This window comes from Schistocerca gregaria, chromosome 2, assembly GCF_023897955.1.
Source record: "Schistocerca gregaria isolate iqSchGreg1 chromosome 2, iqSchGreg1.2, whole genome shotgun sequence".
NCBI lineage: Eukaryota > Metazoa > Arthropoda > Insecta > Orthoptera > Acrididae > Schistocerca > Schistocerca gregaria.
The window spans coordinates 670,198,591-670,223,465 of NC_064921.1; the positions used below are offsets into that span (position 1 = coordinate 670,198,591).

General features: G+C 42.0%; 1 protein-coding gene across 2 annotated transcripts in view; it reads right to left on the reverse strand.

The window, feature by feature from the left end:
• LOC126334713 (uncharacterized) overlaps window positions 1-24,875 on the reverse strand; it is a 127,583-nt gene that overhangs the window by 60,652 nt on the left and 42,056 nt on the right. For both annotated transcript variants that reach the window (XM_049997224.1, XM_049997223.1), the window contains one exon: window positions 17,236-23,472. In XM_049997224.1, coding sequence (XP_049853181.1) covers window positions 17,236-23,413 — 6,178 coding nt within the window. In that variant the 5' untranslated portion in view covers window positions 23,414-23,472. The remainder of the gene's footprint in view (window positions 1-17,235; window positions 23,473-24,875) is intronic.

The window sequence follows — 24,875 nt, forward strand, 5'->3', positions numbered from 1 at the left end:
TTGATATATGAAGTGGGGAGCAGAGAATAATGTTCGCTTTTTAGATATCTATGCTTCTATGCTTTGCATAGGTATTTGTGGGATTTCAGTGATGCTGATTACAAAAATAAGCAACATATTGCTCCCGCTGAGACCGTCATGTGCGATTCTAACATAGATGGTTAGACTGTATCTGAGCTGCACAGCAAAATTTATTGAGTAAGGAACACATATATAACTGAATTTAAAAAAATACAAACAAGTGTAATTCTAGCTGTGGCAATGCTCTTGTCTACAAGACTAAAATCTCATCGTTCGTGTTGGCCAACTCTTTGTTAAGGAATATTGTTGACAGGAGGGAAGGCTATACAAATTCAAGAATCTGCATTCTTCATTAGATATTTATCTATTTAAAACATCGCTGCAGTGCTCCCCATTCACACAGGTCAATTTTGAAATATTGACACTGTACAGATCTATCTTCAAGAGAGTAGTTCGCAAACCATTCTCTTCTTAATGTGGCCTGCTTCGAATGATTACTGCTGTTAATGTTAATAATCATTACTGTTGATAATTATTGGTGTTAATGAAAGAGCGTCATCACCAACTAAAACCGCATCTTACAGCATGCCGAGTATTCTCAATTGTAATGCATGCAATGTGATACATAATGCGATTCATGCATTACAATATCTTTATTCCTTATCGCATAATTAACTCTATTTAGAAGAAACAGTAACAGTTCTGCTGACATTCTAAGACAATTAAAAGAACTTCTTGGATGAACTGTCATGAATTATTTTAGCAAAGATGCTGAGCAACCGAGCTGACGCCTTTTCTTCATCCAGTCACTAATCAAAACACATTTCTTAATGTTTTATTATGCAGCGATTCCATGCAACAAGCTTTAACTCCATCACAACTTGTACGACTTGCAGCTGCCAAAACTTTCATTTCAGACATGACTCAGGAACCCATAAAACGACGAAACAGAAGTGTATACTGGTTTCGACAAGTTACAGTCAAATATGAAACCATTTGCGTGCAACTCACTCCACGCAACGAATGGCGCAAGCACTGCATAGTCTTCCTAAAGCCTTTGACACATTTTGTTGTTGGCAGACGCTTGTATGAGCACTGTGTTTTACCGGCTTACAGTAATATCCTTTGTTAGAATATTGGTTCTTACCAGTCAAAATTACGAAAATCTATCTGAAAACTAAACTAATGAAAAATTCCCGGAATTCTAAAAAAATTCCAGGTTTTTCCCAGTTTTCCCAGTTTTCCGGGCTTTTCCCGGATCATATGCACCCTGCAGTTGTTATCACAAAGTTCTCCACCACTGTCTGAGCAATGTGTCTATATTTTGTTTGGAAATGGCCAACTGAATTTACTGTAAAATCTCCTAATCTCCTAATGCATCTCCATACTTTAAGTAGAGACAGTGATATAGCTGATAAAGCCATGTTTACACTGAGATTAAAAGCATGTTTGTGCCGGCAATACTGTTTCTGAGGAATCTGCAACATGCCTAGAACTATGTTCACTGTTTGTGTCTCCATAGACACTCTGGTATCAGGTGCCACAGAGGTTGAATGCCCACTACAGGAGACGGACTTAGATGACCGCAGCTGTGCAGCACTGAGCTTGCGCAATGAGTGAATCACTGTCTCACATCAGATGAGTGCTGTGGCCAGTAGCATTTTATGCAGTCGGTACATAAGTGGCCGTCCAGCACACAACTGACCAAATCAGAGCTTACGTATGATACTGTTGGATGTATCTTTGCTGCATTAGGACCACTTGCTTCTTGCCTGGTTACCCTATATGGTCACGTCTTGGATTTGTCTCTCCGCTGCTCTGGGCCTTGCTGTCATCATTGTGGCAAAGGCTTAGTTTAGTACTTCATTGTCGTCTAGGGTGTTTGTCCTCATCCTGGTCTGTTGTTCATCTGCAGTCTGCTGTGTTTCACTCACCTACTGTTAGTTTGGGTTATTCTTCTGCAGGTGGCTCTCCCACATGGCAGCTTCCTCCATTTCTGCATTTCTTGAAACTCCCAACATGTTCGGTGATATTCTGCCACCCACAAATACAGCATTGGCAATGAGAAAAAAGGGAGTTATTTAGAAGCACGGACACTCAACTAGATTGCCTGCTGGAGCAACTGGAGGAACACAAGCAGCAGCAGCTCTGGTTACACTTGTTACAAAAATCACTTCACATTCAGGCAGACAAACTCAGAGCACATGAACCTCAGTAGTACCAGGCCTCAGTGCCTTCCACTACTGATGCACCCATACGTCCTCCATTGTTTGCACCTCTCAATGACACTAAGGAGGACTGAGATACATACTTGCTTCATCTGAAACGGCATTTCACGGCATTTAAATTTACAGATTATTCACTGCAGTGATTATTATTTTTGTCTCGGGCTTCACCAGACACGTTCTTTCTGTTCTGAATGTTGGCCCCTTGGACAGACCCCAGCACACTCTACTTTCAGTAGTTATGTGTTCTGTTGACTAATTATGACACCCGGGGATACCATGTGGTTGCCTCCAGGCTCCATCAATACTATAAACAGCTGGGACAATCGTACCATTCTTGGGTCACTGACTTATAAGGTCTCAGGCACAAATGTGATTTGAGTTGCAGCAATCGAGGTTGCAAGGCTTCATAGGTGGACACCTTGATTCATGATGTGAACGTTCAGATTGCACCAGATCCAGAGATATCACTATGGTACTGACACTCAATAACCCGTTGTTAAAGGGCACTTTGAGCACCACACAATTGTCTAAAATTACACAGGCAGCTAAGGAATGACTTATGGCAAGGCCACAAGTAGTGGTGGTCAACGCACTTCCATACGCTCCACTCATGCGCCGCAGGCATAGGACAACCATCAGGATGAGCACGCTCATGACTCGTCCTTGTTTAGATTAGATTAGATTTACTTTCATTCCAATTGATCCGTAGTGAGAAGGTCCTCCAGGATGTGGGACATGTCTGACGTCTCTACGCCATCGTAGCCTCCGGTCGCACTGCATCCCAGATCACGGGTGTCACTCCCTTTGTGCCCACAGTATTTCTGCACTCACTCCCAGTCAGACCGTACAGATCGCTCGCAGTCCTGCACACTTTGTGGCAAACAGGGGTATCTGCAGTTGGTGTTGCAGCTGCACATCCCACTCCTATTCCACCCCACAAGGGCATCAGTACATCATACATTCACTGTAGTTAGTAATTTTCAAATGAAATCATTCTGCTTTAGACTATTGAAATCTCTATTTTGCATGCTAATTTCTGGGACTGATGTATTTGCTCACTGTGGATACCAACTCCATGTACCCAACCGTGGCAAGCATGGCCTCCACTACAACCAATGCCACCCTTACTGCTTTGGCCCAGGTTTTAGCCATCAAAGGCTTACCTCACACTTTGGTCTCTGATAACGGGCCCCAATTCGTTGTGCCTTCTTCAAACACTTCTGTGGGGCCAATGGTGTAACATATTTTCCATCCCTCCAACAATGGTGAAGCAGAACATCATGTTCAGACATTTAAGCAGGAAATGAAGAAAGATGTCGACTGCTCTGCCACTACCTCAGCCCTCATGCTGTTTCTGAGCAGTTGTCACACACCTTATGCCGGTGGTAGCCCTGCCAAGCTGCTCCATGGCGGCAACCATGGACCCTACTTCACCTTTTAACACGCCCTCTTTGGTAATCCCCTCGCAACCATCCCACTGCTACACACTGGGCACAGCTGTGTGGGCCCACTGCTAGAGGGAAATTGCGTCTTGAATGCTGACAATGGTATTAGAAACCCATGGAAGGCAAGTTATGTCTATCCAAACACACAACAAGCTTGAGCACCATCACCTCAACTAGTTCTGGCCTCGAACACGGGCATCATACCTGCCACCGCCTCATCCCCCTTCCACCTACTGATGACAAAGAGGCCCCAGAGCTGGTACCACAGGCAACTACCCGCAGGTGCACTGTGACTATCTTCTGTGTCCACAAGGTTCTGGAAAACCCTCCGGTGTCCTCACCTCCAGTATCCCAATGGACACTGCCGAACATTCTCCCTACCCCCAACCAGCAGCAGTCAGTACCGCATTTTCATTCATAACTCCTTTCAGTTTCTCTCAGCATCATCCAGTGCACAACGCTTTTGGGGGAGATCTGGTATCGGGTGCCACAGAGGTTGAATGCCCACTAGAGGAGATGGACTTATGTGACCATTAGGGGCATCACAGCCATGCAGCGCTGTGTGCAGTGCAGCCCTGTCCCATGCCACATGGATACTGTGGCCAATAGGGTTTCATGTAACTGGTATGTAGGTGGCCACCCAGCACACAGCTGGCTGGTTCAGTGCTCCTGCTTGATATTGTTGGAGCTATCTTCGCTGTATTATAGGACTGTTATAAGACTGCTTGTCACCAGCTTACTCTCTTCAATCGCATCTTGGATTTCTCTCCATTGCTCTGCGCCTTGTCATTGGCATTGCGGCGAAGACTTAGCTTAAAGCCTCATTGTTATCTAGACTGTTTGTCCATGGCCTGATCTGTTGTTTGCCTGCAGTCTGTCTGCTACATTCGCTTGTCTAGTGTTAGTTTGAGCTTCCACAGGCAGCTCTCCCACCTGGTGGTTTCCTCAGTTTCTCTATTTCTCTATTCCTTCCGAAGCTCCTACATGCAAACCAATATCCAGCCACTCATGGATATAGCATACAAGAGTAACAACCATTTCTGTATGTGTATACACATTGTCTGCTATGAACCAAGCTGGTGCCAAATATATCACATTTATATTTGTACTGTGTACTGTGCTATGCTATGTATGGCAAAGAGGATGAATGTCATGATGCAATAATACTACTTAACAATAAAAGCAGACAAAGACAAAGGTGCAGTGGGTGAAAATATTGTGGGAGACATGACAGGAATGACATACAGCGAAAGTGTAATTTAGAGCATTGGGCTGTTTTTCATAACTTCACAAGAATATCACAGCTCAATTTTGAAATTTTAATCCGTATGATAGAACCGTTTGTTGCAAAGAAAGATACAAATATCAGAAAAGCAATTCTGGTGAAGTAAAAACTTGTTGCTACTCAAAACATTTGGAAACAGAAGATTCATTTTAAAGCATTGTATATTTATTCCATATTTCAAAATCAGCTGTCATCTCAAGCAGTTGCTTCAGTTTGACAAGCATGGTTGAAGGGCTATGTTGTAATGGTAATACAATTAGGTTAATAAGATTGACAAATAAGTTTCACTGCACATTGCAATACTTATAATAGATAAATACATTAAATCTAATCTAATGATCTTCTACAGAAATGTGACGATCGGTACTAATGGATATTACAGGAGGATTCGCAGTTGCAATCTGATATCTGCAATATCCAGATTACTGAAAAATTCCTCTTTTTTCCCACACAAATTCAGTTCCATCTCAAAGAGAATCTGTCTTTACTGTGTTAGCAGAGACTTATTTATTGTGTCACTGCTTCTGGTGTTAAGCACAGCATCAGTCTTCTGGATGAAGACCTGTTTTAACATGTTATTTTTTATTTTCCAGTTCACACATTCCAAAGAAATTCCTCTACCTCATGAAGTGTGATAGTTTTCAAAAACCTTTCATATTGATGAAAGTTTCTCGGGTCTCCAACCAGGTGGTAGCGTTGATATCTCGCAACGTTTGGGAAGTGTCATACTACCCATCTTCATCATTTCGACAGAAGATAGGTAGTATGACACTTCCCAAAATGTTGCATATCACCACCACCACTGCTGGAGACGCGAGAAACCTTCGTCAATAGTTTACGCCGGGAAAGCCTACCGTCACATATACTGTGGTGTCACCGCCAGACACCACACTTGCTAGATGGAAGCCTTTAAATCGGCCGCGGTCCGTTAGTATACGTCGGACCCACGTGTCGCCACTATCAGTGATGGCAGACAGAGCGCCGCCACACGGCAGGTCTAGAGAGACTTCCTAGCACTCGCCCCAGTTGTACAGCCGACTTTGCTAGCGATGGTTCACTGACTTCTATGCTCTCATTTGCCGAGACGATAGTTAGCATAGCCTTCAGATACGTTATTTGCTACGACCTAGCAAGGCGCCATTATCAGTTATTATTGATATTGTGAATCATGTAATGTCAAGAGCGACGTTCATCATTAATGGATTAAAGTTAATTATTCCACCACCTACGTCCGTTTTTCTCAATTCTAATTCCCTTGTCATGTTCCAGACCTCACGCCAGCCTGCGTGAGCTAAAACGCATGCATTTCGGCCTCCTTTAGTAACACGGTGTTGGCTCTCCTGCCAACCACAACATTGGCAACGAGAGTAAAAGTGTTCTTATCGATATTGCCTTTTTTACTTGTGTAATGACTTCGCCACAATCTCCAGATATACTGTCCAAATTTTATCGCTTACAGAATCAGCAGACGCAGGCCTTACTGGGTGCCCTTGGACAGCTCATCCAGGGTCAACGTGCGATGCAAAACGATGCAGCAGCAGCCGCTTCACCGCTAACGCAGCCACAACACGCTGTTGCACCCACTTTTCAACCTTTTGATACTGCACTGGAAAGCTGGACGGAATGGTCATGCCAATTTGGATTCCATCTCGCCACCTACAGAATTCAAGGTAACGAGCGGCAGCCTTTTCTCCTTTCTTCAGTAGGCGCGAGTACGTACCGTGTGATAGTCAAATTATTTCGACTCTGTCCTACGAAGAAATTTTGTCTGCATTAGATGCATATTTCAAAGAATCAGTCAATGTAGTTGCGAAAAGGTATGCCTTCTTTCGTACAAAACGTATGGCAGGCCAGACTAATCAGGAGTGGGTTGCAACCTTGCAAGGCCTTACTAGGGATTGTGCTTTTGAGTGTCAATGTGGACTCCCTTATTCAGATACTATGGTACGTGATGCAATTGCACAGAACGTTTCTGATGTTCGTATAAGGGAACAAATTCTGAAACTCGTAAATCCCTCCCTTCACCAAGTGATGGACATACTGGATCAGCAGGACACACTTGACTTTGCTCAGGAATCATTTGAAACTTCGCCAGCAGTGTGTCAGGTTAACCAGCCCGCCAGGCGAGTTGCACGGAGTAGTAAACAGTCCTCGCGCCCAGACACGCCGCTGCCACCAGGCTCTCAGCCACGTGTACCGCGCCGGCAAGCAAATGCAGTGATCAAATCATGCCCGCGGGGTGCTACTAAACATTCGCGTGAGAATTGCCCTTCACGCCAAGCTATTTGCTTTTATTGTAATAAAAAAGGACATGTTCAGAGTGTTTGCCAGAAAAAGCTCAGATCAGAAGCTCAAAACCGTTCCAGGCCCTTTGCTTCGCGCCGGAATCGGAATCGAACCAGGGATACTCAGGCTAGTGAAACTTTGCCCATGGAAATTCATGTAGTTCATTCCACTCCGCCCAGTGCCACTCTCTCAAACAGTGACTGTGTTCGTCCCAAAAATAGTGTGCGTCGACATCGCCGGAACTCCCGTCAAGTCGCAAGTGAATATGTACCAGTGTCAGTTCACGTTGCACAAGACAGTCGCTCTTGTCATCAGCAGGACAATAAACTTTTTGTAGACTTGGACATTAACGGCAAAGTGATACCATTCCAGCTCGATACCGGAGCTGCAGTATCACTGATCAATCAAGACACTTACAAGCTGCTGGGCACACCTCCGTTGCGTGCTGCAAATGTTACGTTAAGTAGTTATTCAGGTCAACAGATCCCTGTGTTAGGACAGTGCAGCCTTCTTGCAACATACAAGGGACAAACAAAACTTGTGTCATTTTATGTCCTTCGTTCTTCTTCTGCAGTGAACTTGTTTGGTTTCAATTTCTTTCATTTGTTTAACTTGTCTATAGTAAATCAGGTCCTCTCAGTGAACCAGACTGTGCCTTCAGACAGTGTTTCTCGTCTATGTGAAGAATTCGCAGACATTTTGGCACCGGGCCCGGTTGCGCTAAGAACTATAAAGCACATTTGGAACTGAAAGTAAACGCGCAACCGAAATTTTTCAGAGCGCGCAATGTTCCCCACGCATTGCGTGATGAGGTCGCAAAAACATTACACGATTTGGAATCACAAGGTGTAATTGAACGTGTGCAGGCTTCTCTCTGCGCATCCCTTCGTAATTTTGCCAAAACCTTCCGGAAAGTTGAGACTTTGTGTGGACTTCAAGGCAACAGTGAATCCACAACTAGTGATTGCAACTTTTCCTTTACCCTGCCCGGAAGATCTTTTTGACAACCTGTGCCCGGGTAAATATTTCTGGAAAGACAGAAAAAGAACATTTGGCCAATCTCAGAACATTATTTCAGGTCTTGCGACAAAATGGTCTTCGCTTGTGGAAGGACAAATGTGTGTTTTTTGCTCGGGACTTACCATACTTGGGACATGTACTCAATGCCCAAGGCATACATCCCAGACCAACGCACCTCCGTGCCAGACAAGACTTGGCTTCGCCGCAGAATTTGAAGCAGCTGCAGAGTGTGCTAGGAAAATTACATATTATAACCGCTATGTTCAGCATATCTCTTCCATTTCAGCTCCGCTTCATTGCTTACGCCGTAAAGGTGTTCCGTTCATCTGGACGACGGAATGCGAACGCGCCTTTCACCAGTTGAAATCGGTGTTGCTTTCTAATACTTGCCTTACGCCATTCAATCCCCAGAAGCCCATTTGTTGATGGTAGATGCATCGGATTTCGGGATCGGTGCTGTGCTTTCGCACAAAGATGGATCGCACGATCGCCCTATTGCCTTTGTGTCCAAATTGCTCTCGTCTGCTCAAAGAAATTATTCACAGATTGAGAAAGAAGCATTGGCTATTGTATTTGGTGTTACAAAGTTTCATGATTTCTTGTATGGTCGTCACTTTACCATAATCACGAACCACAAATCTCTGACATCGCTTTTTCATCCGACCAAGCCTGTACCTCCACGTACAGCGCAGAAATTCATTCGTTGGTCTATTTTCCTCTCGCAGTACCGCTACGATATTTTGTTCCGGTCCACTGCTACGCACAGAAACGCCGATGCGTTGTCCTGCTTGCCTGTTGCTGAGGATAGGGCATTCGATTCCTCCGAACTTGCTTGCATGTTCATTGATGCGGAAACCGAGGACGTGGTCGAATCGTATCCGATTGATTTTCGTTGTGTAGCTATGGCCACAGCTGCCGACCCTGTCCTTGCTCCCATTCTGCGTTTTGTTGCTACGCAATGGCCCTTGTCAAAGTCACGTATCAGGGACCCGTTGGTTCGGCGATTTTTTGCTCACAAGGAGAGACTTTTTGTACGACGTGGTGTTTTGCTGTTGCATTCTGATAATGATCAGCCCAGGGTCGTGGTCCCACATTCGTTACAGTCCTCTGTCTTACAGCTTCTCGACCAAAGACATTGGGGTATAGTGAGAACGAAACAACTTGCTCGTCAGCACTGTACTTGGTTCGGAATCGATGCCACGATTACAAATATATGCTCTTCTAGCATGGTGTGTGCCGAACAACAATCAGCACCACCGCAGAAATTCTTTGCATGGCCAAAAGCCACTTCCCCTTGGCAACGCTTACACATCGATTTTGCTGGTCCCTTCTGGAATGCTCGATGGTTGGTTGTGGTAGATTCATTCAGTAATTTTCCTTTTGTTGTCCGGATGTCTTCCACGACGTCATCTGCCACCATCCAAGCGTTATCCGCTATCTTTTGCATTGAGGGTCTTCCACAGATTATTGTTTCCGACAATGGCCCCAGAATTCATGTCTGCAGAATTTCAGTTATTCTTCAAGACCAATGGTATTGAACATCTGATGTCCGCGCTGTTTTTGCCACAGTCAAATGGTGCCGCTGAACGATTGGTCAGGACTTTCAAGTCACAGATGTTGAAGTTAAAAGAATCACATTCTTGGGAGGACGCGTTATTGCTCTTTTTGTCCTCGTATCGCTCTCAGCCTCAGATGGTCGCTCGTCGGCTGAATTCCTCCACGGTCGCCCTCATCGAACCTTGATGTCTTTGCTACATCCAACGCATCAGGTTCCTGTGCAACGGCAGACACCTGCTTTGGCTCCAGGTGACATTGTCTACTATCGCCACTGCCGAGGTTCATGGCGTTGGCTCTAAGGGCGCATTCTTCGCTGCCTCGACCGCGCTATCTATCTGGTTTTGGGGGCCTCTGGTGAGACGCGCCAGCATCTCAACCAGCTGTGCCTCTGTCGTCGCACGGGATCTGCCGCTCGCCGTCTGCTTTCAACGACGGTGCCGTCCGGTCAGTGCCCCGGTGACCCATCTACTGGCTCGCCTCAGCCAAGTGTTACCGACACTGCCTTCCATTTTGCCCCATGGCGATGCGCCGCCGCCACTGCCGCCGCTGCCTGTTCTCCCGCCGGCGACGCCCACAGTGGACGCATCACTGCAACCGCCGGGTGCCTCCCTGGGTCACGCGCCACCGATCGCTTCCCGTGACCAGTTGTCCTCCGACGTGGAACTCTTGCCGGCTCCGGACCATATGTCGTCTTCGCCCTTCGGGTGCTGCAGCCCGATGGAGGTCGACCCTTCGGCCCCTCCTGTCTCTCTCCGGGCGCATACACCGCATGGTGGCGTGCACCCTGGAGTAGGTTTTCGGGTGTTTCCTAGCTCCCCACGGTCCGAATGGCAGGGTGCGGGTGGCACAGCCTCGCCTGTTGTTAGGCTCCCCACCTCGTCGCATACGTCAACATGGGGTCCTCCCCACGGCGGGCGGAAGCCTTATGCCACAACCGTACGCCGATTTGAGGGGGAGGAATGTGGTGTCACCGCCAGACACCACACTTGCTGGGTGGTAGCCTTTAAATCGGCCGCGGTCCGTTAGTATACATCGAACCCGCGTGTCGCCACTATCAGTGATGGCAGACCGAGCGCCGCCACACGGCAGGTCTAGAGAGACTTCCTAGCACTCGCCCCAGTTGTACAGCCGACTTTGCTAGCAATGGTTCACTGACTTCTACGCTCTCCTTTGCCGAGACGATAGTTAGCATAGACTTCAGCTACGTTATTTGCTATGACCTAGCAAGGCGCCATTATCAGTTATTATTGATATTGTGAACCATGTAATGTCAAGAGCGACGTTCATCATTAATGGATTAAAGTTAAGTATTCCACCAGCTACGTCCGTTTTTCTCAATTCTAATTCCCTTGTCATGTTCCAGACCTCACACCAGCCTGCGTGAGCTAAAACGCGTGCATTTCGGCCTCCTTTAGTAACACGGTGTTGGCTCTTCTGCCAACCACACCATATACCTTTCGCCTTGGCCATTCCGCTACAAGAATTATGTTGTAACATAAACACTAGTGCCATGCAATGGCATTTAAAAGCAACAGCAGGCTAGAAACAATGTTTCCTTTTATCTGTGCTGACACAGCACCGCATATTAATTCATCCTCTTTTCTGAATATAGTAGAGCACAGCATACACTACCAACACACAATGTGAAACACAGTATTTGGCACCAACTTATGTCCCCTGGATTGCAGGGCAGCATTTAATGCACCACAAAAGGCTGAGATACCTTCTAATTTGGCCTAAAAATTTCAGGATGGATAAATCAGTGGTATGCTGTATCCAGCTTATGATGCTGGAAGCTGCCTTGGCTTTCAAAAACACCCAACTGACTGGAAATTAGCCAGTTTGGTCTACTGAACAACTCACCTTGGTGGTTTCCTATTGCACTGCTCTTTCTTGCAACTGGATACAAACAGTGTTGCATTTAGTGGAACAAACATAATTAATAACATCCAACTGGGCACAATCTTTTAGGGTTGGATAATGTAATTAGAGGGCGATTTCTGATGACTCATAGCAGTGCTGGACTGCATGTGGCGGAAAGTGTTGAGGATACACAGCATCAGGGACTTCATGAAGCTCTCTACAATTCATCCCCTAGAGCAGATAAAGTGCAGACCCTTCAGCTCATTTTATGCATTGCAGTCTGCCAGTAGGAAGAACTGTCATGGGAGTTGTTTTGTGAAGAGTGTGAAAACATTTAACAGACAGGGAAAATACTGCTTCCTTCATCTTTCTCCTCATTCCTCTATCGAATTGCATGATCTATAATGGTTGTCAGACAGCATTTAAGAGTGTTGGTGATTGCATCAAACTTTATCATAAACAGCATTTTAAGGCATGCCATTAGATACGATTAAATCCGAGTAGTCTGATGACTTTAAGGTGCATTTCTTAAGTCTTACATGGTGGGGATTTGGCTATTGCACCAACACTGAACATCAATTAAAATAACTTTGTGACTGACAGATGTCACTGGCAGGGAATGAAGATGCTAGCTGATACAGAACACACCGTATATTCATACAATCAAAAATTTTAATTTAAAAAAGTATGTAACAACTGTTGTCACTGTTTTCATTTGTCATGGAGATGGCAGTAGAGTCGTGATAGCTGAAGCAACTGTGGGACAGTGATGCATGTAATATCCCACCCCACCAATATATTTAATTGGCATCACTGTGTCAAGCAGCACACTACTAATGCTGTACACAAACATTATAGGAATGTTTTTTTCTACTCATCTGCATTAACTTACATTTTTCTACATTTAGAGTAAACTGCCATTCAACAAATCAGGTAGAAATTTTGTCTAAGTCACACTGTATCCTTTTACAGTCACTCAATGATGACACCTTCCCATAAAACAGTGTCACCAGCAAACAGACACATATTGCTGTTCACCTTATCTGTCAGATAATATATGTACATATATAGAGAATAAGAGTGGACTTATAACACTTCCCTGGGGAACTTCTGACTATACTTGCATTTCTAATGAACACTTGCCATTGAAGACAATGTACTGGTTTCCATTACTTAAGACATCTTCAAGCCACTCACAAATCTGGGGACCTAACCCATATGCTCTGACTTTCATCAACAGTCTGCAGCAGAGTGCTTTGTCAAACACTTTCCCACAATCTAGGAATATGGGATCTGCCTGTTACCCTTCACCCATGGTTTGCAGGATATCGTGAGAAAATGGTAAGCTTATTTTCTCATGAGAAACATTTTCTAAATCCATGCTGATTTGTGGTCAGAAGCTTTGTTATCTCAAGCAAATTTGTTACATTCAGTCTCAGAATGTGCTCAAGAATTCTGCAGCAGACCAATGTAAAGGATATTGGTCTGTAATGATCAAGTCTTTTACTTTTCTTATACAAAAAGTCACCTACACTTTTAACCAGTCAATTGAGACTCTGAGTTGGGTAAGATGTTCCTGATAAACGCAAGCTAAGTAAGAGGCCAATGCAACAGAGTACTCTACATAAAACCTAACTGGGATTCCATTAGGACCTGGTGACTTACTTGTTTTCAACTCTTTCAGTTGCTTCTCTACGCCAGGGATGCTTACATCTATGTGCTCCACATGTGAGTTCATGCAATGGTCAAAAGACTGTATGTCTGCACAATCCTGCTGTGTGAATGATGTCTTACAACGTGAAATTTGAAACATTAGGTTACCATTTGTGTCTTCCATTGTCACATCGGACTGGTCAATGAGCAACTAGACAGAAGCCTTCAACCTGTTTAGTGATTTTACATAGGACCAGGATTTTCTCGTGTTCTCTGCACGATCTTTCATAACTATGATAGAAGTTTTTGTATCCTTTGCACATAAATCTTTTTACAGACGCACAAATTTCTACTAAATTTTGCCTGTTATCACTTGCATGTTCTGTTTTGAACTGACAGTGCAATGGTCTCCCCTTCCTCAGAATCTTCTGAATTTTGCAATTAAAACACACTGGGACTTTTCCGTCCTTAATCCACTTACTCAACATATACTTCTTCTTGAGAGCACAATTTACAATCAGTTTAAACTTTGCTCATAACCGCTTTATGTCCATCAAACTGGAACTAAATTATGTGCATTTACTATGTCGGATGTTAACAACTGCTTACCTGCTGTTTCTAACAAAAATATTTTCCTAGCCTTCTTCATGGATTTAATACCTTCAACAAGGTCAAGCTTTCTTGTAATTACAAGGTCTAAAATAATACCATTGTGTAAAGGACGTCAATCTAGCTGCTCAAGAAATTTTTCAGAAAACATGTTCAAAACTGCTTCAAAAGACTTTCTATTTGTACCCCCTGCAACAAATATGTAGAGATCATAGTCTATACTGTGTGGATTAAAATTGCCTACCACCAAATGCTGCAAGATCTGGGTATTTTTGTGCTGCTAAGTGTAGTTATCTTGTACTATTCTAAAACTGTCACAGTGGAATAGGGTGATTGGTTAAAACATTTAATAATTTGTCATTTTTGTATGTGTTTAGTGTCTCGCCAAATATTTGGGAGCTTTCTACTTCAGGTTTCGGCCAGCTCTCAGTTCCAAGAATAATTTTAGCGAGATAACTTTCTCCGACAGCAATAAATTCAGGAACTCTGTCGCAAATACTTCTAGAATCCACTGTTAAAATTTTGACAGTCCAAGTGTCTTTACTTTGCATGCAGTCTGTTTTCAACCTCTGCGTATTGACTGGCAAGCATTAATCCGAGGCCCTCAAACAACTGCCTAGTCCAAAAACATTCATGCGCGCTTCTGAAGTAATCAGCTACCCGAGTAGCTGCTTCCTTTGTATAGTGCACCCTTACCTACTGAGAGAAATCAAATAATTCTCCAACTCATCACGCAAATCCATAAACCTGCAGCCGAGACCAGCAAAAAATCAACAGTCTTTGACTGAGACCCCCCCACTCGGCTCCAAATCTAAGGATCCCAATCAACTGTGGGAACAATGCTGCAAATTGTGAGTCTTGCTCGCACCACACGAGTGAGACCAGCAGTCTTCACCACTTCCACCAGTTGAACGTACGATCTGAGAATAGCCTCAGAAATCAAGCCACAACTTGCAGACGATTGCACCCTGCACCATCGATAGCTGCATGCAACAGCCTAATTCACATCTCTGATTAGGGCCACCAGCAGACACACTGAGTGCACACTGGACTTCTTTCCAGCCCAGGGCACTATTTCCTTAAAGGTCTCCATAATACAATAACACTGGAGTTCCTGATAACTGTCCCCATTTGCCCAATTGGATCCTGCTGAAGAAGCACACTCACTGTCTGAATGAGAGGGGCTGAGTGTCAAGTTTCCACACTGACTTTCCATATCAAGCAGTCACTCCCCCTGGGGTGTGGGTGAATCCCTCCACATCAGGTACGTAATCTGTGGGTGACACAGTGACATCTCATATGTGTCCCATGTGACGCACCACATTATCCTGCGCCGCTACATCCAAGGCAGCGACCTGCAGACAGCTGATTGTGGCCAAAAGCGTGTTCAAACATTATCATTAAAGCAGCCAGCTCCTCCTACATCCACACATAGCACGCACACGCCCTATCCACCCTAGTACTACTAACTTAAGAATTAAATTATAAAAGTACGCAGAAAAAGCTGAATATGAAACTTGTTACTCTCCTGGCATGTCACCAATGGAAGCTGGAGGCTGACTGAGCTGTGACCAATAGCCAATGGCGGGTAAGAACAAACAAACAACAACTGCACTATAGACTACACAAATCTGCTCTATACAGTGATGATGGACGATCCAATCCACAACATACGAAGCAGTTGTATAAACTGTATTGCCATGTTTGGTCCCCAAAATTGATGATCACTGCGTCCTGTCGCACAATGTCACCAGAGCATCTTTTAGTGCACACATCACAAGATCACTGGTGGTTTCATGGACCTATAAGATGCCTTAACTTACAGATGTTAAGTGTATTAATATCATAATGGTACTACGGCTGTGCAAGTTGGCATGATCATTCACTCACTCAAGTGTTGATGTATATGCTCCCTCCACCCCAGTGTCAGAATATTGAGCTTTGTACAAAACATGGAACTTCTTTGTTTATGTGTTTCACACTGTAATGGATGATGTCTGGCCCATCAGCAGTAAAATACACAATTTTCACGTGATAAAAAGTGGTTAAGAACTTTATATTGATAAAATTGAGATTAAGGTTTTTCTCTGTCTGTGGCATCACGGTAAGCTTGAAAATAGTAATGCTCAATTCCAGAATGCTGCAAAATTACTGCACAAAATTTATATAATTCTTCCGTGTGTATGTCTGCTGCTGTTCTCCAAAAGCAAATTGAACTGGCTACGAAGTTTGTCTCCAACTAGATGTGTCATACTGCAGTCGTACATCTTACACATATTTACTTATTTTGATGATGTAAATAAAATAGAAAGAAACTTCCAAATGGGAAAAATATATTAAAAACAAAGATTCCAAGACTTACCAAGCGGGAAAACGCCGGCAGACAGGCACATTAACAAAACACACAAACACACACACAGAATTACTAGCTTTCGCAACCGATGGTTGCTTCTTCAGGAAGGAGAGGGAAAGACGAAAGGATGTGGGTTTTAAGGGAGAGGGTAAGGAGTCATTCCAATCCCGGGAGCGGAAAGACTTCCCTTAGGGGAAAAAAAGGACAGGTGTACACTCGCACACACATACACACACACATCCATCTGCACATACACAGACACAAGCAGACTCCTTACCCTCTCCCTTAAAACCCACATCCTTTCGTCTTTCCCTCTCCTTCCTGAAGAAGCAACCATCGGTTGCGAAAGCTAGTAATTCTGTGTGTGTGTTTGTGTGTTTTGTTAATGTGCCTGTCTGCCGGCGCTTTCCCGCTTGGTAAGTCTTGGAATCTTTGTTTTTAATATATTTACTTATTTTATTAGACTTGCAAAACTTTAATAGAAATCTCATTCATTTTGAAGAGAGAAGCTCAACCAAATGAAAGTACGTTGAAGTCAAAATACAAAGAGGCTATAGAACAAGAGATGTTAAATGAAGGCAGATAAGAGAAACAGATGAAAGAGAAACAATATTAGATACTGTTTTATAAGAGACTGGCATAAAAGACAAAAACCTGGAGGAGCCAGGCAAAGAATTATAAGTAAGGATAATGTAAAATATTACAACACATTAATCGGAAATATTAACATGTGCAGTGGAGGATGAACAGAGATTATGAAAACAACAGCCAGAGTCAAAACAAGAACTGGAATAAAGACAATGGAAAATTGTAAAATGAAAACTAAATATAAGCAATTACACTACTATAATCTTTTGTTTTATGTAAGTACATATCCAATTATCAAAATAAGTGAAACTAAGGCCAGTAACTCACCTATTGACAGAATGTCTGTCAAATCCACATTTTTCAGTGGTACCCCATAAAGATAAACATCCTCCTGTACAAAACTGAGCACTATACCGGCTACAGTTTGCAGTTGGCCTTCTGTTGATGACAAAGTTATTATTTTTGCTTCCTCTCCAGTCTGAATATTTCTCAATGCCTTCAGGCCTGCAGACGGCACTGGTGTATGATCTGCAGCTTCTTTCCAAGCTTCTATAGCGAACCATTCATGTTCTTCGCCATTTCTTGATCTTTCAACTACAACATATACTATGTCACCTTTGTTTACATGCAATGACACACATTCATTGCGAGACAATTTTCTTGTATCAGAGAATGGATGAAATGAAACATTTGTAACAAAAACTGATGCAACATCATCTTCCATTACAATTTCAGCAACAAAGGAAAATTTTTTGATTAGTACAACCTTTGCTTGATACATTCCTCCAGATTTTACACTGTTCCTGTCCATGGAAAGGAGTTCTGGAGCAGTCTTATAAACAATCTTTTTGGGCTTTTTGTTTTCCCAAACACATTCAACACTCAACCTCGTCATACTGATATTGCAAAGTAAGTTAAAATGAACCATTTTACCTGCGGGCCATATGTCACGAAGGTTCCTACCACTTTGTGCAGTTATTAGTACACTAGTAGACTGATCAAATGGGACTTCATAGTCCTCATTTTTGTATCTGAATTCTATGATGCCAGTACCCAATTTGTCGTATTTGATCTTACCCATTAGCCCCTTTAAAATTCTATGATTGTCATCTTCCAGTCCTGATGCCACATTTAATTTACTTACAAGTAAATTAGTGAGGGAGGTAACACCTGACACTTTCGTTCCATTTCCATGCATCTCATTATATGGTCTTATTTCGACATACTCAGCAGTATATTTAACTGTTCCCTGTTCTGAATTTGTTATCCTCTGGATTTTAATACTTAACCGCATATTGATTCTGAGCATGGCCAATGCTGACTTTGGCTCCATTTGACTACCATCATAAAATATTTTTGTATAGGAAAAACTGGCACGTTCATATCTACCACACAATTTAAAAACAGCTAGACCCATTTCTGGCTGCAATTTTTCCACGAAAGCAATAATTTTTCTATTTTTAATGAATGAATCAACTTCATCAGCTACACATGAATCTTCTGTGACACAACTTTCACGTTCTTCAATTCTTATAACATTTGAAGCAAGCCAAAGAATAGATTTTGGATTGAAACACTCTGGTTTTACATGAAATGAAACTTCATAATTTTCCTTTGAGGTAACAACTGCTTTCAATTCTTGCCAGTTCATACTTGTTTGATCTTTGAAAAACAGTGCCCTCTTGAGATACCCTCCAGTTTCAAATGTTACTACACCAAATTCATTGTACACAGCGGCAACCACTCCTCTAAATGTACAAGTATCATCCACTAGAGTACGCGACGACACATTTTCAATGTTGTCCCACACTTTCTTCACACGCCAATGGATGCCAATTTCCTTAAGGGATGCATTTTTTGTACTTTCAACGCTTACAGTTAACACATCTCCTACACTAACATAATCTATTATCCAACTCCCAGATGAATTTCTAAGTGCTATACCTCTACAAGCTGTCAAGGCGTTTACGTGTATTAGTACCAGCACTGATACTGAACTACTCACAGCAATCTTCATAAGACCCACATATGGTGGCAACAGGCCCACAATTATTCCAAGATACTGTACATTATCTTGCAAAACTAAAGCATTAGAGTATTCAGTCTTGAAGACTGAAAATACTTCATGCACTGCAGGTGGCATTCCTTGCCACAGTAACCAAACAACGAAAGTTTCCTTGAAACGCCCTGTCTCTGGAAGTTTAATGCCTGTACAATATATTTTATCATTTGAGTTTGGATCAATGTTGTATGCATCTATTTCATTGAAAAATGCTTGCACTGGTTCATGTGGACACATAGCCACTGTTAACACTGCAGTAGTTTCTGAAACTGGTTGTATTGCAGTAACTTCCGCATCTGTAAATCTACAGTGTGATAAGTCATTAGTTGTCTCTGGATTCTTTGCTACAAATTCCTTCCATAGCAAACTACCAACTACCAGCATAGAGCCCAGTGATTCTAAATCAGAGACTAATGTATGATCATCCTGTGCAAAGGCATTATACACAGGATGTGCGATAGTTGTCTCTTCTGCAGTTTCACTGTCCATATCATTGAGTTCTGAATTTGTTTTTTTTCTAGACAAATATGACCCCTCCTGAACAATTTTCGTATTCTGTGATGCATCATTATTGCCTTTGGACCTAAAGTCTGCAGAAGAAACACAGCTGTCAATAGAAGTTCCTGCAGGAAGTGAAATACCTGCTTTGTTTACAATCATGTCACAACTTTCATCTTTAGTGTGTGTTTGGACCAAGATCTGATTCTCAATAGAACTGCTGAAATTTTGATATGATGAAATTGTATCCTCCTTTACAGCAGCACACTCAACATTTTTCGCTGTTACTGAATCATTTGTTTTCCAGGCTATACAGACAATTCTAAATCTGCTGTTCTTTATTTTACTTGCAATTTTTACTTTCAGCCTATCACCTATTTTTAAATAGTCATTTATCCAGTCACCCCTGGTACACAGTGTCCCCTCTATGCCAACAGCCAGACTGGAAATATAAAGTAGTACTGGTATTGAACTTCCAAATGTGTTTATAGTGACAAGAGCAACTGATGGGGGTGCAATATCTTTCACTATGCCAAAGTAAGCAACATTTTCCTTAAGCATGTCCCCATCTGCAGCATCAGTTATGTAAGATTCCATAATAGTACTAACAGTTGGTTTTTGAGAATCCCAAACACATACACAAATATGACTAGTGTGTAAACCATACCACTCTCCTTCTGATACAACTGCAACAAAGTGAAATGTCATTCCTTTACAGATCACATCGCCTAACACTTGACTACTCCCTATTTTTTTCCCAGAAAGAAAAAGTCTTGATTTGTGAAACACTGCTTTGTACATTCCACATTCAAGAAGTCCATCATCATCTCTGAAGTCAATCAATACACCACTCACTGCATTCAAATGTTTAACAACTGGAAAATCCACCAGTTTATCAATCTTTTTACTACAAATGCTGCATGTATTACACTTTGAGCTTATTTTACTTTCTAATCCACTCACATAGATGACTGAAATGTAATATATGTTCTCATTAACAAAATAAATTGAATCCTTCTGGAATGTAACAGAAGAATTGTGTGTCAATACAGCAGAGAGTGCCACATTTGAACCAATAGGTTCATTATTAATCATGCCAAAATCCTTTATGAAAAAACCAAACTTGCAGCCTTCATCTGTATCAAATGTAACTACAGCAAAAGACTTACAGAGAAAAGAAACATTGCCTTTGTATGGGTTTCTTTTGCACCTGCTAAGAATCCTTGTATTCTGAGGCTTGATTTCACAAGAACAGCTCTTTCTGGCACTTACTGCAGTCCACTGGTAGCCAAGTTTTGCAACTTTGTTGGATTTCTTTGTTGGTTGAACTGAAACACTCACAAAGTCAGCAATACTGATATAATCAATTATCCAATGATTACCCTCAAAACTGAATGGACACACTGTGTCCTGCAGAAAATTGGAAAACACTACAACTGGTACTATACTCCCTCCAATGTATAGCCTAACAAGAGCAGCACGTGGTGGATATATGGCTACAACTTGTCCTTTGTACTGCTTATTTTCCTTTAGTGTTACTGCATCAGATTTTTTGAACTCAAACACACTGAATACATGCTGCACATCTGGCCTTGTTCCTTGCCAAAGGCACCAAGCAAAATGTGTTTCGCCATGACAGCCACGGTGTGGCAATTCTGTAGCAGTGCAATGCAACTCTGCACCCACTGGTAAAACTGTGCACTTTTCACCATTCACATACACATCATTTAGGTGAAATAAGATCTTCATTTCTCCAGAAATTAAAATTCCTTCTTCATAAACAGTCCCAGTAATGTCAATGAAACGAACAGCATTTAATTTGAGTGCTGATGGTGCTTCTTTGTCAAATTTGTTGCTAATGTATTCTTTCCACAATAAACCACCAAACACCAAAGCTGTTCCCAAATCATTTAACACAGAGCGGTAATTATTGTTTTCCTGAAGCTCTTCTGACATGTTGCACTTCTTGAAATGAGTCAAACTTTGCATAAATGATTGAGATGCTTGTTTGAAGTTAGCCTCACTTTGTATGAACATGTTAAAATCAGGTGGTTTGTTTGTTGTGTTATATGGAACACTGGGCATCTCAACAGTACTGTGGACTCCTTTCTCACATTTCATTTGACAACTGGAAAGTAAATCAATAAAATAATGATAGTGATCTTTAAAAGTATCAAAAGTTACAGAATCGTTTTCTCTATCACTGCAGAGAAGCAAATAAGTCGCTTTGAATCTTATTTCACTTGTTTCAGATGGTATACACAAAAAAGCCACCTTTTCCTTTAACTGCAGAACATCATGTAAATCAGAGGAAGTAAATTTTTCTCTGTTGAAATACAAATTTTCAGTTAAAATAACTGCTTTTTCCTTGTTACCTCTCCTGAAAAATGAGATTATACCTACATTGTTCGCCAATTCCACAATTTCTCCAACAAACAAAAACAATTTAATATTAATGTCACAACTGCATGAATTCACATCACATACAGCAGGCATCCCTTTGTAAAGAACTAGATTTAAAGGGCATTCTTTAGGGACATTAAAATCATTAATATACACATTCTCACTAACAAAAATTGCCTTTTGATTACACTCGCCTCCCACTAAGGACAATGTTCCCCATGTATCAAAAACTGATTCAATAGTGGCATTGACGGAAGTAAGTCCTAATGAGTTGTTCATGGCAGCTAGGTATAGGGGAGACATAAAGTAATTCTTCTCCTGCAGCTCCTCTCCCTTCTCTACATCTAATATCACACGAGAGCTAATTATATTGCCTTGTTTACTTTTTGAATTACTTTTAATATGTAGTGTCACATGTTGACCAATGACAAGCAGTTCATCAACATTCAATTTCCTTCCTACTTTCCTCCCTCTATATTCAATTTTCCTCTTGGAGATAATGGCTGCATAACTTTTTCCCTTCCATTGAAATGATGCAATGGCTGAGGCTTTATCAACTTTGTCAATAACTCCAATAAATACTCCATCTACTGCATCCATAGAGTAGTCTTTAGCCACAGGCAGTATATCATTTTCATCTCTGTCTGACAGAAATCTATTAGTGCTCAGGGTCTCATCCAATGCATGGTTTTGTGAAGAAACCTCAATGACATCAATCTGTCTGCATAAATTGGCTCCATCTAAACTGTCGGTCATATTTATCCCCTCCATCATGTGTTTTGCAAAAATATGTGCATTGAAGTTACGCAAATTTCCCCACAAATTTTCACAAACAAATGGAAGATACCCAATCAAATTATCTCCCAATAAAACTTCTCTTGGCAGCTTATTAAAAATTGGAAATGCACTATCACGATTTTCAAATGAAGATTGTACATTTCTAATCCTTTCAAGTACTAAACTGTCCTCCCTTGCCTCAAGTGGGCATATAATTTTATCTTTAAAAGCTCTTGAAATAATATAATCTTCATTCAAATCCTGAGTTCTACTCTCTCTCGAAGGCAAATGAAATGCACTTGTAGTTTCTTTCAACTGCAGTGATTTACACACTTCCTGTCCTTTGGAATCACACACTTGTTCTTCGTGAATAACAGAATTTGAGTTACAAAGAATTTCATCTTCCTGTGAACTGCAGTCAGGCAAGTAATATGTATTATTTGCTACTGATTCTTTAGATACCAGAGTGTCAAAATAACTGCACTGTGGAACCTCAGAGGCAGTCTTTCTAAAAGAATAACAGTTTGTTTCCTGTAATGTATTGACATCTGTGTTACAAATATTAGGGGTAATCTGTCTCTTATTCAGGTTCAAACTGACCTGAGTCACGGCTTCATTCCTATCACAATTAATCACACTGCTACGTGAGCAACAAAAGGAACAACTGCAAGACAGGTTATTTGACCTGTTGTGCTCAGCATGGATGTCTCTACCAGGAAATTCATCTGTTTCTTTTCTGTCTTCTTGTGTCCATGAATTACCCATATTATTTTCATTTATAAAACTGCAGCTGCAATGCAGTTTCCATCGAACATCTGGATAACCTGCAAAAGAATTAAGTTTCGGTCATGACAAATCTAACCCACATATAAACATTTACATAATGTTTCATCTTGTCTTTTCTATAGTAAATAGATAAATTTTTATACTTCTCATAGAAGCAGATATGTGAATACAACCCTCCCCCCTCCTACACATGCACACAAAGGAAAATGAAAAACTCTTATTTTTCTTTTACATATGACTGACACTGTTCGGGGTACTGAAACTTCTGCAACACCCTCAATAGTGAGTTATCTCAGTAAACCAATTGCAACAGGGTCAACTGCAATGATAACCACAGTAAAAACAAACTGGAGTCATGATTTACTCAACAGCTGATAAAATGTTGAAAAACTACTATGTAGAATTTTTAAATTTACTGTATTATAAAGTAAGACATACTGTAGAATCAAGCTACTATCACTGGAAAGCCCACAAGCTCTGTGTGGGTATCTAGTTGTGAAATGGGACTTGCTATGTAGGATGTCTGAGAAGAACTGAACAAGAGACGTTCCTGCATTCCACTGTCTACCTTCATGTATGTTCAAGTAGGTTTCACAATTGGTAGCCTATGATTACTGACATGTTTTAGTAATCTTTAAAATAATAATTCTGAGAGTATATATTTTACAGAATCTAAACAGGAGTTATTCCAGTAACAAATACTTGATGTAGAGGCATCCTCTTGCACTATGCAAAGAATGTTACTATACATGCCTAAAATGCATTTTTTTTTCCTCTCTCTCCCCACAATCTGAGGCAAGCAGGTACTGTTATCTTCCACACCGCACTGTGAGAACACTCCTGGCCAAGCCTACATACCATAGATTCGGCGCTATGAAGTAAAATATTATGAACTGTATGAGAGAGGCGTGTTCTCACTCACCTTGCTCCACATCTGAGGTGTGCCATCTAAGGTACTCTGTTCCAGCTCAAGTGTCTGCCTGTGCAGAGGGGTGGGCAAATAGCTGACATCCAGGGAGTCAGGTAGCTGTACTTAGCATACGCAAGTGCACTGCCCTGGCCTTCCACTTATGGGCATGGGTCGCCAAGCGGATTGTGCATGCACATAATGCGTGCAATAATGCTAGTTGGCTGGTAGGCTATACTAGCTGTGCACGCACATGAGCAAACTGATGGGTGCTCCTGAGCACTGGTGCCTGTCGGGTAGCATTGCAGCAGCCTAATCTAAAACATTAACATTACAGACTGCCACAAGATGAAGAGACATGCAGGAGGTACAAGCCCTGCCCGCCTCTTGCAGCAAAGGCGCCTTAACCTGCATTTCATTCTTCTGCGAAAGCAGAAATAATGTGTGGAGATTAAAAGCACTTAAATGTTGTTCGTAACTGAAATAGAAGTCATTTCCTGTTTAAGAGAGATCCTTACTCCAACAATTATGTAA